Genomic DNA, 15,868 nt, shown 5'->3' with positions numbered 1-15,868 from the left:
CATTTCATCAAATTTAAGTGAGAAACCCCACATTGAGCACATTTCTCATAAAGCTTTGGCTCATGGTATGGGGTTAAGGTCTCTGTATAATGCTACAGGGAAGAGACACTTCACACTATTTCTAGAGGTATTCAGAGCAAAGATCCCTGCCACGTTACTTTATGGATTAGAACTAGTGGACCTAAATTATTGGGAATTCCTGCACAAAATAGAAGGAAAGGTGTTAAGAAGAATTTCTTCCCGAAATACAGCCTGCTCAGTCTCCGCATGCAGGCTAGAATTCGGACTTCGTAGTTGTTGGGTACAGGGGCTAATTGCCCTCGTAAGGTGGGTAGCCTGTTTAGCAAGAAGTAACCCTGATACCCTACGGGATGCTATTAAAAAAGAACTTTTGGGCCACTTTAATGAGTTCTCAATGTTGGTTAAGAACTTTAGAAAAGCTGTAAATCTATTGGAGTTGGATGAGAGCTCACTGTTTTTGCTTACTCCTGCCGAACTAAAGTCAAAATTAAAAAGTGCCTCATGGGAACTCAGTTTTAAGATGGACATGCTTGCTAAACAAGGGAATAAAGAAAGGCAGTTATTGCTAAGTTCATATACACCAAAACTGGCCCAACAATACCTTACTTGGAATATTCCCCATAAAGTCCGTAGACTGTGGTACCTTTTAAGACATGATCTGCTCCCCCTTAATTACCTCATTGCGAAATGGTATGGTGTATCCCCGATATGTAATCTTTGTAGTAATGCCATACAGGATCGTAATCATGTCTTGTTTATTTGTCCAGTATTGCGCCCTCTGCGTTCTAAGTGGTTAAAACCAATTTGTTTACAACTGGGAATTTTAAATGTTAAAACTTTTTTCCATGCACTTTACTGTCCGCCAAATGAAATGTTCTGTTTTAGAATTTTTAACTTTTTCAGGGGGTTTTTAGATATTTATTAAATATTTCCTGGAGAAGTGCTAGTTCCCTGCTTACCCAGTGATAAAGCTGTGGTTCTTTAATTATGTAACCTATGTTTTCCATCGTAACTATTTCTGTATAATTGTATGTGTTTTATGTGGCCCTCTGTTGAGAGCCGAAACATAATAAATAAACTTGAAACTTGAAAATGAGAAGAACATGTAAATTCGAAAAAACTTATGCAGGTAGGGTGGGAGCCATTGGAAGATTTGAAAGAAATTGGAAATATTTTGAGAATCTGGAATTGTTGAAAGGAAGATGATAAGGAGGTAGAGGGGAATGTGAACTTTTTGCACTTTTTTTGTAATATTGCTGCTTTATAATAGCTGTTTTTGCACTTTATTGCACTAAGCACTTTAAAATTGCACTTTATTGGATTATATCTCCTTTGGCAGTTGCACTTTATTGCAGTTTTTGCACTTTTTTGCAGTGATATTGTTCACTAAAAATTGCGTTTTTTTGTACAAGGACTTTGTAAGTTTTTATAATAGTCTCTTTCCCTTTTAATCCTCTCTTTTTCTTCCAGTTTTATCTCTTGTAAATTGTCTGAAAATTGTCTGATAGTTAAAAAATCTAGATGTGAATAATGTTTTTGTTTTTAATTCTGTACCAATGATTTCATGATTTCCTACTGCCTTGTTCAATAAAAAATTTATAAAATAAAGTTTATGGTTTGGATATTAATTGTTAGGTTATTGTTAGGATTTTTTTCCGATAATGATGATATTAAATTGTGTAATGAATTGTATGATTCTAAGGCACAATAAGGAAAATATATCTTTTTATCTTTTTAATTGACAATTATTTTAGGGAACAAAATTGGTGTACTTCTCTCCTTCTTCCCATTCATGTCCAAATGATATTTTATGACACTTTTATGTTTGTATTGTGTCTTTTGTGATTGAAAATTATCAAATAAAGACTAAATGAACTGAACTGAACTACTAACACTCAGACCCAGGTTTACCATAGCTTTGTACCATGTTTTCGTCACTTTTGTGACACAAACCCAACGCAAAGTGCTATGGTGGGATTTACTATCCCACACAAATCCTGAATTGCTCTGGATAGTATCCCAAAGAAACACAACATTGTGTTATGTGCTGCTTTGCATTATTTTGCACCAAGGAAGTGTTCCATGGTTTGTGCCTGATCGTTCCCATCAAACATCCTTGGGTTTTGACAGAAACTTCAATCTAAGCATTGCTAGACAGAAATTTGCAACAAAATCTTACAACTCCTTGAGGCAGGATTTTCAAAGAGAAATGTTGTAATTTATCTTAGTTTTCCAACTTTTTATGTGCCCTGCATTGTACAGCACACATACAAAGTGGTAAAAGCCTTAAAGCATACTTTTCGCACTAAATGGGACCCCATCCAGTATAAAACTTAAGTTTTAGAGAACGCACACACCCTTGTATTATGGCGCAAGTCTGTGCATGTTAGTGTGTGGCTGCCAAAAGCGCACCCGCTCACAGGGAGAGAAAAATGCACCATATCATAATAGATATGGTTCACTTTTTCTCCCTCCCTTTGACGCAAGTCAGCGAAGCAACTTTGGTGCAGCATTGTCTTGCATCAAACAATAGTAAATATGGACCGCAATCTCACCCCATTTCACACACTACCCGTCACTGACTCTCATTCACTTTCACTCACACACATAATTACACAGACAGATGGACACACACACACACACACATGCTCTCGCACATAAACACACTCTCACCCACAAGCACACATACAATGTACATGTAAGGTCATTTTACTTACAAAAGCTGCCACCAAAGGTACCGTTCCAGCTAAGTGTGTTCGATTTTTTATTAAACTATTAGTGAATAATATAATATTATTCAATATTAGTGAAATGAACAATGAGCAGACAATAAGGAATGCGGAGCTGCTGCTGTGTTCTTGGCACTGATTTTGCAACCTATGAGGGCAGGGGTCGCAAAGGCAGTGACAGAGGTTGCAAAGGGCAGCAGCTGCGACCACTGATGACCCCTAAATGACGTCCATGCACTGAATTAATCTCATTCCTTACACTGTAGTGACAGACCTTAACACATGTATCCCCCAAAACAAGCATTGTTTACCTCCAGACAACTATGTCTCCCCATGTGATTTCTAATTATTCCCATGTCTCTCAATGCTTCTCTGAAAAGTCTTAATGGCTTCCAAAACATCATCAGGTGCTTTGTACAGTTGCCATGGAAGCACCATTATCAAGCAGCTGTGCGATGTAAACTCTATACAGAACTCCAATGGACATCTCCAATGTCTTATTGGCTGACCAGCGACCCAGTTCTCTTCAGATCAGCTCGATGGATGCATGCAATGTTCAATGTATGCCAGTTGTGGCAGGGGGTAAACACCAGCACTCCTTTTTGTGACCAGGGACTTTTCATCACCACTTTTACTCGGAGCAAAAGAAAAAAAGGCACAGAAGGGAGAAAGAAGAGGAAAGAGAAAGATAGGAAAAAATAGAATAAAAAAAAACCTGCAGGGATGCGATAAAAAGATAATACAGGAAGGTGGAAGAAAGATTCAGGAGGAGGAATCAAAGTGAGGCAGCTTTGGTAATCAGGCATTCTGCTGTGCGGGCGGCAGACTCCCAAGAAAAACATGTGGACCCACATTTAAAGTTTAAAAAAAATAAAACCATGAAGAAAAATCAGCCGAGAAGAAGCTCGAAGCAACTGTTCATTTTTATTGGGAACTTGAAGATGCAGCATGCGAATAAACAGTAATTGATAATATACATAAACACCAAGAAAAAAGCAAAGCCATTTAAAAGAAAAAATGATACGATTGGGGGTGAATAAGCAACGTTTTCATGTTTTGCCCTCTGCCAAGGTTGCAACGTTCCCTGGTTTTCATTTATCAGCTCTACGATATGTCCTCAGCCCAAGATAATTTCACATTAACTGAAACCATCTCAGCCAAGCAAGGCTCTTGGAGTGCAAGTCATACTAGTTGCATATTTGTGGCATAAGTACATGTTGGAAAATGTAGGCAAGATTTTCCTCTGCACATTTACATTATACTGAGCCTTTCTATGCAGTGTGACATTTCGGCGGCAAAGAACATGTAGCCCCTTATTATGAGTGCCACAAAAGTGTTGGTGATAATTATTACCCCAGATAAAATCGAATACCCCGTGGTTCGCTATGTATTGAGTGCATTAATGATTACACAATGGTTCTTCCTCCAGGGGAATGAAACACTACACAATTTATTGCAGACTAAATCAACACCTGCAATGAGTTCTGACAAACAAAATGGGCCACCTCAAGCAGGTTTTTGAGCATTCCTTACTGAAATATTCACGTCCCAGGTTTGGAAGGCCCCTTTTCACCCACTAAATGTCTGCACATTTATCTGACTAAATTTAACAAAAAGTAACATCATACACGCCTAGATATGATCCAATGGGCCACATAGAATTTCTAGAAGATTAAATTGCTATTCTGCTGAGAACAATGCCTCACCGTGCATTAACCAACGCTCTTTTGCACTAAAATGTCTATCACTGGGAACAGAATTCCACGAGGGATACAAATTACAGGCGTCCTTATGGATTCTGAAGACAGGAGCCTTGCGATGCAATATCTCCATTTCTACTGGGCCGGACTGGCCCTAGAGGGCACCGGGCGTTTTCCCTGACGGTTTAGTGATCACACCCAACAAAGGTTAAACTTTTCACACTGGTTACAGCTTTAGCTACTTTTAAGGCCCACCCAGTTGTGGCCATATTTTAGGTGGTAGCTATTTATCATGATCAATGGACAATGCTTTATATAGTAGTTGGCAATAGTGATGTTGTTCCTTGCTCGAAAGTGTTTACTACAGGAATTCCGGCTGAGCTGAAACTGCATAATAAAGCTTTGTGGACCCTGTGGTATTATAATTACCAATCAGCGGTCCAAGTGCATTAAAAAAAGTATGGGAACTGTGATGCTGCATGCAATGGGGGTGAGCCAGTGAGCGCAGGGGCGGGGTCAAATGTTTAGCTAAAAAAAACCTAGGACCCAGATTCTGAACACTGTCACGCAACGCAGAGCAGCCTCCTAAGAGGCTGCGCTGCATGATAGGGAGGGAGCAGGAGAGCACCATATTAGAGAAATGTCACTCCTTATCCCTCTCCCTAGCGTCGGAGCTGATTTCAGCTGTTGCGCATCAAGCTCACTACTTAGCGCCGAGGCGCTAGGCTGTGTGCCTGAGTCTAGCATAGGTTACTATGCCTAGACATATCCAAAAGCATTTCCTACCTTGTATGTGTACTGCACAGTGCTGCACATATGCAAAGTCAGAAAGGCACGGAGAAGTGTAAACATTTCTTTGTATAACGCCTTTGGTGTTAAACGCTTTTCACTAATGTTAGTGAATTGGTTTGGCATAAAAAAACATGGGTGGTTGCATGGGAACCCCCATGCACCACCCATATAACACCCTCTTAAAACAAAGTTATGCAGAACAGCATTTTGCTCTGCTTTGCGTTACTTTTCCATACAAACCAACGCATTTGCAAACCCCTAAATGGGTTTAACATTTGGTTATTGTTAAAAAAGTAACGCTAAGCCTTTCAGAATCTGGTCTAAATATTCTGTCAATTTTTTTTGTTTTGGCCTTTCAACTTCAGGGACCTACTTTTAAAAAAAAGGTGCAGCTTAAATGGAGAATAATTAAAATAGTCAAGTTAATCAGAGGGAAATGCACTACAGTGCATTATGAAACATATATTAGAGATTTAAACCTTGGTTGTGTAATTGTAGTGCTACGAGGTCCCATCCTGTGACAGAAAGCATTGTGAATATGTAAGTCAATATTTTAAACTTGCATTACACACAACATAATATAGAATGCTACAAAACGGCTAAAGATAAAATGGTGCTCCAAAAATATAGATTTTAGTAATGGCCAGACTGTATGTAAAGCATTTACAAAATATATATCTGCCCCTTAAAAGCAGGCGCTTCACAATTCAACTAGTAACTCCGTGGCACTGCCAGTCAAAAGGAATACATCTGTCATCACAAAGCTTCAAGTCAATCCCACAATTAAAGTCAGTGCTGGCTCCCAAGCTCGCTGCACATTTGAAGATTAGCCAGTTGAGCACATTTGCATTTCTTTCAGGCAAGCAGGCACCCTGGCAAGAAGGTTTGTTGATTGTTAAGTTGTCTGCCTCTCTTGGTTTCACAGCACAGGAGACTCCCTGAATGGCACTTCAGTTGAAGCATTTAAACAATCGTAATTAACCGACCCGGGACACGTGACATTTCAGAAAAAATAGGGGAACGTTTTTTCATAAATTAAGAAAGTGTGGGCATGTGGTGATTCTCAGATCCCGCCTACTTTGACCTCTGTTACCAATGATAAATTCTACATATTGTGACTCATGAGGTGGCTTGCTGTACTGCGTTGCACTACAATCCCAAAAATAGGCCCCTTACTGTGCTGTTCTCCGATGGCTGTTACCCAGTAAAGCTTTGCGGAAATTACAGAGAAGTGTGGCAGTACTTAGGGCAATTAATGACTACAGTAAAGCTGTAACATTGGCTATACCTGGTGCTGCTGCTGGCTGAAGACGGCCTTTGCTATAAAGAAAGGTCTGTTAAGCCTGAGAGCGCCCCCTAGGGGGGAGACAACTCACTGCACTTGGAGCCACCCAAACCTGGTGCACACTCTATCTTGTATTCATAGCGAATGTGCCCGCCTTTTGCGACGTAGCATATTTGTGAGATAAAGCCAGTAGACGCACGGTCTAGTTTTATTTTACATTCTCCAGTGTTGCGGGACCAGAACCAGTCCTCGTCATACACGATCAGCTTCATCTCCAGATAACTGAAGAGGCTAACCGTACCAAAGTGCATCGTGAAAAACCATCGGGGGTTGTTATTGTTGTCAATTGTTGGGGTACGCTGGGAGAGAGAATCATCCCTTAGCGATATGACAACATAGGCATCAGAATGACCATTCCAAAGCCAATAACTGTCTCCACGGAGACCATTCCCCTCTCTAACATTCACGGTTAGCTCTCCCTCTCCCTTTTTCAATGGACAGCACTCGCTGTTCATGAAGCTGCTGCTTGGACAGCTGCAGGTGCACTGGCGGCCTCGTCGTGTGACACTTCCTCGAGGACAACTGGGGCATTTATCCCTAGTTTGTTCTTCTAGAATGTACTCTGAGATGGCTGCTTTGAGGTTTTCCCTCACAGTACCTTGGGAGCACATCACCAGGTGAAGGGGCTCCAGGGTGTATTCTACCACATCTGGGTTCTCTTTCAAACTTGTGATCCAGCTCTGGATACTCTGCTTCCGGTTGCCGTCATTTTGATTTGGAAACAAGAGGTCCGCCTCCTTATCCCCATCACCACCAATCACTTCAGAAAACCTCTCCTGGAAGACCTCTGAAAATGTGTTCCTGTGAAACCGATCCCTGGCCATAGACTGGCAGCGCGACACACCGGCGCTTGCACCAAATGAAAACTTGCCAGCGCTGCTCCAACTGACCTCTGCATTCAGGCAGTTTTTAACGTCACTTTTTGTGACTCCACTTAAGGTCACTTTGCACGTCTTGATTGCAGTCACATCCTTGATTCTTCCTCCCAAGGTCGCCTGCCTGATGTAATGAGTCCCGTAGACTTCAATCAGCTGACGGAAGGCAGCCTTTGTGGAAGAGTTGTACCTGCTCGGCAGAGCTTTCAGCATTTTGTTAAAGTTATCTGTGACATCTGGGCAATGTTTTATCCGGTATCTAGAACAAACAGAGAATGGTTTTAATATATGCAGAGGTTTGGATGTGCAGTACACTTAGAGCATATGAACCAACCCATGGAATATAAAGCCTTTCATAACTACTGGCACCACCAGTTGGGGGCGAGCTTTATAATATATGTCGCCCTTGAACTCGTACTCCAAGACTTGGGAATATGTTTTTGTTTTATAGAAGGCAACCATGAAATACAGTTTTTTTCCTGAACTAATAGTATCTCCAGCATTTCGCAATGCCACGAACCCTGTGAGTGGAATATAAGCAAATGGGCTAGTGCGGCAACCAGTGCGTATTTTGTGTTGGTGGCTACTCGTGGTGCACATCAGAGTTTAGTAATGGGCTGAGGATTATTTTATATCAGCATGCTTCGATCCAGAGTAAGAGAAAGAAAGACAGACGAGACCTCCCTCCCTCCCTGAAAAGGCCAACAGTATTCAAAACATTGTAATATACATGTCAACTGCACTCGCACTCATCTGAAATGAATCCAAATACTCTGAGCTCAGCTTTTTGCTCTGTCCTACAGATGCAGAGGCTGCCCATCTTTCCTTCCTTCCATCGTTCATAACAAGTGCACACCACAATATGGATGTACTCTCAACTCACCTGTAATATGTGGACAACACTTCTTGGCTTATATAGTTGTACCTCGCAGAACTCGACCTCTTATCTGCAAATTCAGACAAGCGAGAATGGGAGCCTGCTAGTCCAATTGATAGACCGCCAATCGAGAGTCCAATTGTCCAGTCATTGTCAATTTCTTCCGTTTGTGATTGTTTTACAGAAGTGCTCGACTCATGAAGTTTGGATGTCGCTTTCATGCTGTGCCTCGTGACGATGCGCCAGTCAACAACTTGCTTGGGTATCTTCTGGTATCTGTTGCCTTGTATTTTGTTCCTGCATAGTTTACAGCCTGCGCTTCTGTCTCCCGTGTCATCCATGTTAATAACGTAGGCTCCCTTCCTTTCCAGTTTGGTGACGTCAAACCCTTCTCCACCTAGGTTGTGCCCAGGCACATATGGATTTAGTTCACATTCCTGAGTATTTCCAGGCCGGCAGCCGGCCTCCACCCCAGCCAACTTAGGAGATGTCAGGAAGAGCATCCAGCAACACAACAGCAATCCAAAATGGCTTCTCATGGTGAGAAGAGTGCAAGCCTTGCCTCTCTGGGAGGAGCTTCGAGCTTCAGCAGAGAGCTCTGTATGTCACCTGTTGGTGCACATAGAAATGTACCATTAGACCTCACTGCTACATTAGAAAAGATATCTATATTTATAAGCAGAAAGACACGTACAAGAATCACTAACATTCTAAAAATAAAGGGGCCGTCATTAGGTCTGGCTTGCACTTTGAGTACTGTCTAAAACATTCAACATACTGCTGCAGCAGAAAACAAAGCAACAATTAAATGTATTGTAATGGCAGCACTCCTTGGGAAGTGGAATATTACACCAAACAGCCAACAGTGTGAGATATGCTGGAGGTGCTAGTAATTAAATTGGGAAACAGCAAGTGTAGTCGCCAAAGTTTTGCTCACAATCCTGCGGCTGGCACTACCGAATGTCGGGACGTCAGAAACAAAGGGGGGTTTGAGGGGGGCAGCCGACCGGAAGGAGGTCCGCCCCCCCCGGGCTGTTTGGGAGGGGCACGTGAGAGGGGGTTTTAGAGAGCAGGCTCATTTTGGGCTTCTTTTGGGCTGGTTTTGGGCTCTCCTATTTCCTACTGAGGGAGCCCAACTATATATTCTCTTGGCTCCTCCTCCCGGCCACCATTTTAGGCTAGGTGACCTGGTGGCCGGGAGCTCAATTAGCTTAATAAAAAATGTTCTCCCCCCTCCCTCCCCGTTTTTTCGATCCCCTTTTTCTAGCCCTAATTTAATTCTTTCCTCTTTGGGGTTTTTTATATTTATTAATTTTATTTATATTGGTCGTTTGTCGGAACAGGTGGATATGGGTTTTATGTTGTACATTGTCGCTTGGAACAGGTGCCGTGCGGAATTTGGGGGTTTTTTGCCAGCAGGAACATGAAGGTTGTTGGGATTTTGTTAAAATGGGGCTATGACTGGAGAAGTTGAAATAGATGTTTCGTGGGGTGGTTACACTGTTTTGGTTAACGTAAGTTGTTGGTGGGCAATTTGGGAATGTGATGTTATGCTTTTGGGTTGGGATGATGTTTAAATGATTATGCAGGTTTTGTATTGGTTTGTATTGTAATTATGTTGTACAGGGTGGGGGCGGGGATTGTGACGTATTAGGGGAGGGACTGACGTTTGGGGTTTTAAGTTAATTATTTAATTAGTGAGGTTTAGTTTTGTAAGGGGTTTGCCAGGTTTGTATTGTTGTAAATATGCACCTGTTTCAATAAAGCAGCCTTTTTCACATTCTCAATTTGTCTGGTGGTCTGCTCACCCCCCCCCCCTCACCCCTCCCTCCCAAGGCAATGCAGTCCAGATTCAACCCCATGCCTCTTTCATCCACCACTGGACACTCCCTCCCATATATCTCAATTTAGTGGGCTCTTTTGCATCCTTTCTGTCTTCTTTTATAACTGTTTTTCTGTCTTTCTCTTTCTCGTTCTTTACTCCCTCTGGTGTTTTTTTTCTCTTTCGCTGCCGTTAATAATAAGAGCTGGTTCCAAAAAATGAATGCCAGTTAGCTAAGGCAGCGCGACCGATGCTGCCGCTGACCTGGGTAGTAGGGGCGTATTTAGAAATAACGCAGGTTTAAAACACACCTGCTGCAGAGTTCCTTGTGTCCCCAACAGTTTTCAGGTATCAATAAAAATGTCGAGCTAAATCTGGTGATTAATTTTCTTGCTGGAGAGAGATTGGAATTGTGTCTAGTGGCAGTTTTATTTCATGATACAGTAGTTCAGAAGGTTAGTTAATATGTCTGCTGCAGAAGAACGTGTACCAGGAAAATCACCAAACTGTATTTTTGGGGGATCGCTCAGGAGGTCACTGTTTTTGTCTCAGACATCATTTTGTTACTTCTATTTTATAAGTTACAACCCAAATATAGCACAGTGAGCTTTGGACTGTCATCAAAGAGCTGCATGCAAACTGCATGGTATAGATTAGAATGTTATAATTTGTTCTGCAGGATTTCATTAACCTAATGTTGCTAAAATGGGTTCATTTAGGTAGAAAAACATTTTTATTAGAAAAGCCAAACACTTCAGTACAATTTAAATTTGAAATACATTCTTATTAGTAAAGCCAAACACTTCAGTACAATTTAAATTTGAAATACATTCTTATTAGTAAAGCCAAACACTTCAGTACAATTTAAATTTGAGTCTGTGTTTCTCCATAACGAAACACTTAAAATAGAGTGCATAGTAGCATCAGTGACTTGTGACTCCTACGCCTTACAATCCTATTTTTCTTAGGTAACATTTCCATAGACTGATTTACACATATATGATTCATTGTGCTGTAAAATGTGTGTGTGATGTAAAGTGCTCTGACATCCTACACTGGCATGAGTAGCACGGAAAGCAAATATAATACATGTTAGAGAGGGGCTATGGAGAGATGAGGGGAACTGGTGGAGTGTGGTAGTGAGGGAATTTGTGGAGAAAGAGGTTTCTTGTGGGGACTCCAACAAAGATTGTCACACTTGGCAGCACTAGCGCTAAAGCCGACCTTGCCAGTGAGCCCCACGTGGAACTACTGCCTCAGATTAAGCACAGAGAGGAGCCAAAGGCCACACTATGGTATTCTACCAAAATACTGAGTAAAAAATGTTGAGATTCAGAAATATTGAGTTTTTAATATCGTGTTCCACAAATATCATGATGCAGGAATATCACTGACAAGAATATCGATTTTCTGAGGTAAGTAATATCAATGTCAAAAATATCGATGTTGTCAATATTGTTTACAATAGAATCTATGTTTTTTGAACAGATTTTATTGATCCATTTAAAAAAAAAACATCAGGGCAGTTCAAGAATGTCTAACATAGCATTCATTATGTACTCGTTTAAAGACCTATCTAGCAATTACTCATCTGAGTGCTTCATAGTCATAGATCATGTTAGCTCCAACCCCTTCTTTCCCCGCGTTCCCCCCTGCGAGTCGCTAATGTGATGATTGTATGTTGGTTGTAGAGATGCAGCTATGGCCAGTTTGGGCGCATTCCTAGTACGTCACCCGCTAATATAATGTGTATGGCTGTGAGATCTGCTTGACATAATAATCATCTGGACAATATTGGTTCTCGCTGTGCTCCTGTGTAAGGAAACAGGTCCTACAGATTTGCCCCCTTTTTGTCCTCCTGGACCCCCTCGACAAAAGTATCTATGTTGTTAATTTCAATATTAAAAATATCTGTGATGTTAATATCATTTACAAAAATATTGTTGTTAATAAAATCATTTTTTATTATTTTCATGTAGTTTAATATATGTTTTAATTGTAAATGTTATAAAGTGTCTGTATAATTACTGTTACTGTTTTTTGTAAAATAGTTTAAACATTTTGTGTTGATTTTTAATTTAATTAAATTATTTTTTGTAATTTTTAGTGTCACAGCAGGCGGTGGGTTTTGTATGGGTATAGGGAGGAAAGTAATTTAATTGTAATTCATTTATAATAATTTTAATTAGCATTAATTATTTAATAGATAATTAAATATGAAAAGTGTGTAATTAATAATTTTTGGGTGCGGGTTTTGGGGTTTGTAGGGGTACAGGATGGGAACTAAATTCATTATAATTAATGAATAAATACATTTTTCATTATTATTGATTATTTAATTGATAATTAATTATGTACATTGTGTAATTAATTAATTTTTAAGTTATGTTTTAGGTACGGGCTTCAGGGTTTGTAGGGGTATGGGATGGGAAGTATATTCATTTAAATTAATTAATAATTATTAATGAATTAATTATTTAATTAGAGGAGTTGGCCTAACGGCTAGGGCGCTCGACCTCGGACCTCGGACCTCGGACCTGGGGAACTGGATTTGAGTCTTGGTCATGACGCTAAAACATCCTGTGATTCTGGGCAAATCACTTAATCTCCCCATGCTTAACAAAAATGAATGTGTGTCCTCATGTAATGTAACTGGTGCTATGTAAAGCGCTGATTCGGGTCAAGTTCGCGCTATAAAAAACTCTGCAAAAAAATGATGAATAATTATGCACATTATGTAATTAAATATTTTTTTAAAATATGTTTTAGGTGTGAGTTGTGGGGTTTATAGGGGTACAGACTGGGAAGTAAAATAATTAATTGATCATTAATTATGTAAATTGTGTCATTAAGAATTTTTTTAATTATATGTCAGGTGTGGGCTGTCATTTTTTTAGGGTGACAGGGTGGGAAGTTACTTAAGAAATAATGTATTGCTAATTAATTATTACTTTATAATTAATTATTTAATTGATAATGATGTTAATTGTGAACTTATCATATTTGTTAAGTTATCTGTTAGGTGTGTGTTGTTTAGTGTGTAGAGAAGTTATTTAAGTAACCATAACTAAAACAAATATAGAATTTGTTTTATTTTGTATTATTTAAAATTATAATTGTGTAATACCTTTTTATTACTATTACATTTTAATTGTTGGCCGTTATGTTTGTGGGATTAGTGTGCTTTTTTTAGTTATATAAATAATATTTGTGTTGATAATAATTTGTAAAAATTGTAATATGTGTGTTATTTTTTTTCATTTTTAAAATGTTTAGTTTTCACATTTAGAATTTTATGTTTTGGGTTTTTAATAGAGCTGTTAAAATGTTATTTGTTTGAAATGAAGTACTCTCTCTGTACTCTACCAGTGAATGGAGTGGGAATAGAAAATGTTACCCTTACTGAGACCAGCACTTTCCTTACTGTTCACAGACTGGAGTGGGAATAGTGTATTTAACACCTTCTGAGTCTAACCCTGTCCCTACTGTTGCACTGACTGGTGTGGGAATAGTTAACACTTTCCGTACTGAGGTACCTACCGAAGTGGGTATAGTAAATGTAACCCCTCCTGCGTCCAACTCTTTCCTTACTGTTTCACCTACTGGAGTGGGACTAGTAACTTTTAAACCTCCAGAGTCCAACACTTTCCCTCCTGTTGCACCTGCTGGAGTGGAATAGTAAATGTAACCCCTCCTTAGTCCAAAGCTTTCCCTACTGTTGCACACAATGGAGTGGGAATAGTAAATTTTACCTCTCTGGAGTCTAATGCTTTCTCTACTGCTGCACATAGTGGAGTGGGAATAGTAAATTTGACCCCTCCTGAGTCCTACTTTTTCCCTAATGTTGCACCTACTGAATTGGAAATAGTAAACTAAACCCCTTCGGTGTCGAACGCTTTCCCTACTGTTTTCACAAACTGGAGTGGTAAGAATATATTTAACCCCTCCTGAGTCTAATGCTTTTCCTACTATTGCACTGACGTGTGTGGGAATAGTTAATTTAACCTTTCCTGAGTACAACGCTTGACCTAATGAGGTACCTACTGGAGTGGAAATTGTAAATTTAAGCCCTCCTGCGTCCAACGCTTTCCCTACTTTTGGACATACTAGAGTGGGAAAAGTAAGGTTTAACCCTCCTGAGTCCAGAACTGTCCCTACTGTTTCACCTACTGGAGTGGGAATAGTAAATGTAACTTCTCCTTAGTCCAATGCTTTCCCTACTGTTGCACACGCCCCTTTTTACACCTCTCTGCAACGCAGCCCCTGGCGTGTTTGCAGAGGGGGAACAAATTCCCCTTGAATACTGGGGGTCCCTGGAGGCCAACTAGCCCACCAGGAACCTCCAGTATGCGCCAGGGGGCTGCGTTGCAGAGAGGTGTAATGAGACCATGCCCCTTTTTACACCTCTCTGCAATGGAGTCCCCTGGCGCATACTGGAGGTTCCTGGTGGGCTAGTTGGCCCCCAGGGACCCCCAGTATTCAAAGGGAATTAGTTCCCCCTCTGCAAACACGCCAGGGGCCGCGTTTGCAGAGAGGTGCAATAAGGGGGTGTGGCCTTCTCCCCAATCCCGTTGTTTTTTTAATTTACTTTTAAGAAGGGGGGTTGTGCAGCCCCCCTTCTTTTTCTTGTTTTTGGCCCTGGGGACCCCATCCCCCAGGGCCTGCCCCCAATTTTTAATTTAAAAAAAAATCGGGAAGGGGGCCGCGCGGCCCCTCTCCCAAGGCCGTAGGCTGCTCCGGGGACACCATCCCTCGGGGCATGGGCCTTTTTAAAAAAAAAAAATTATTAGGAGGGGGCCTGCCTTACCCCCCACCTGTGGCCACTTTTGGCCCCGGGGACCCCATCCCCCGGGGCCGGCCATTTAAAAAAATTGTAAAAAAAATTTGGGAGGGGGGCCGTGTGGCCCCTTCCCGATTTTTTTCTACATGGGGAGCAGCTAACATGATGCTTCCTATGTAGAAAAGCAATCAAGGTCGATGAGGGACAGAAATACCTTTATGACAGCATTTACATGGAGGTGAAACCACCATGAAAAGCCTGTGGGAAATTGACTTTGTAATCCCTTCGACAATGCTTGTGCAGGCACTAACTTCATTGTAGGGATTACTGCACGACCGCCTCCCTGATCGTCTCCTTGAGCATTTCGGAGGTGGTGGTCTTTCCCCCCATCCTGCTGCCCTCCAACCGCCAGTATCTTCATCCGCCGGTCGGAACATTGCCATGGATGTTGGGCAGACCACCACCGATGGCCTGTCAGTGGCGGTCCGTCCGACATCATAATGAGGGCCTATTTATATTGTAAAGGCAGTAGGCTTTGCAGACAGCTGTGCAGTGAAGGCAGACATTGAAATAAATAGTTTTTGAATGATATGTAACTTTGTTTTTTGAATTCTAGTCTTCACACAGTGTAAGCAACAAAACTGAAAACTAGAGAGATTGGCCAGGCTTGGACTGCTTTATACAACAGTCTGGTATTGCTAGAACAGCTGGTCTGATAGGTCAGCGTGTGGGCCAGTTTTCTGTTTATGGACATGTTATATCATCTGGTGAGCAGTTTTTTTATTGGTTTCCCTGATATTACCACAAATATTGCCTGTAGCAAGCACAAATGCATGCAATGTGCCATACCGTTCAATATATCTATATTCTGTATATCCTTACAAGTTAAAAACTTCTGGATATGTTAGTGGGGACCACATTCTTTTG

General features: G+C 40.9%; 1 protein-coding gene across 2 annotated transcripts in view; it reads right to left on the bottom strand.

Moving 5' to 3' along the window:
* Nucleotides 1-6,598: 6,598 nt before the first annotated feature.
* LOC147703684 (perforin-1-like) overlaps nt 6,599-15,868 on the bottom strand; it is a 434,024-nt gene continuing 424,754 nt past the window's right edge. The window contains exons 1-2 of one of the 2 annotated variants that reach the window (XM_086928944.1): nt 8,346-8,878; nt 6,599-7,721 (exon numbers count right to left, since the gene is read on the bottom strand). In XM_086928944.1, coding sequence (XP_086785070.1) covers nt 6,599-7,721; nt 8,346-8,878 — 1,656 coding nt within the window. Of the gene's footprint in view, nt 7,722-8,345; nt 8,879-15,868 lie in introns of those variants that run through there. The other variant, XR_015297309.1, reaches the window with a different exon arrangement.

Source organism: Lissotriton vulgaris, chromosome 7 (assembly GCF_964263255.1).
Source record: "Lissotriton vulgaris chromosome 7, aLisVul1.2, whole genome shotgun sequence".
Classification (NCBI taxonomy): Eukaryota; Metazoa; Chordata; class Amphibia; order Caudata; family Salamandridae; genus Lissotriton; species Lissotriton vulgaris.
Note: the sequence above shows the minus strand (reverse complement) of the source record. Positions and strands in the feature narration are given on the sequence as shown.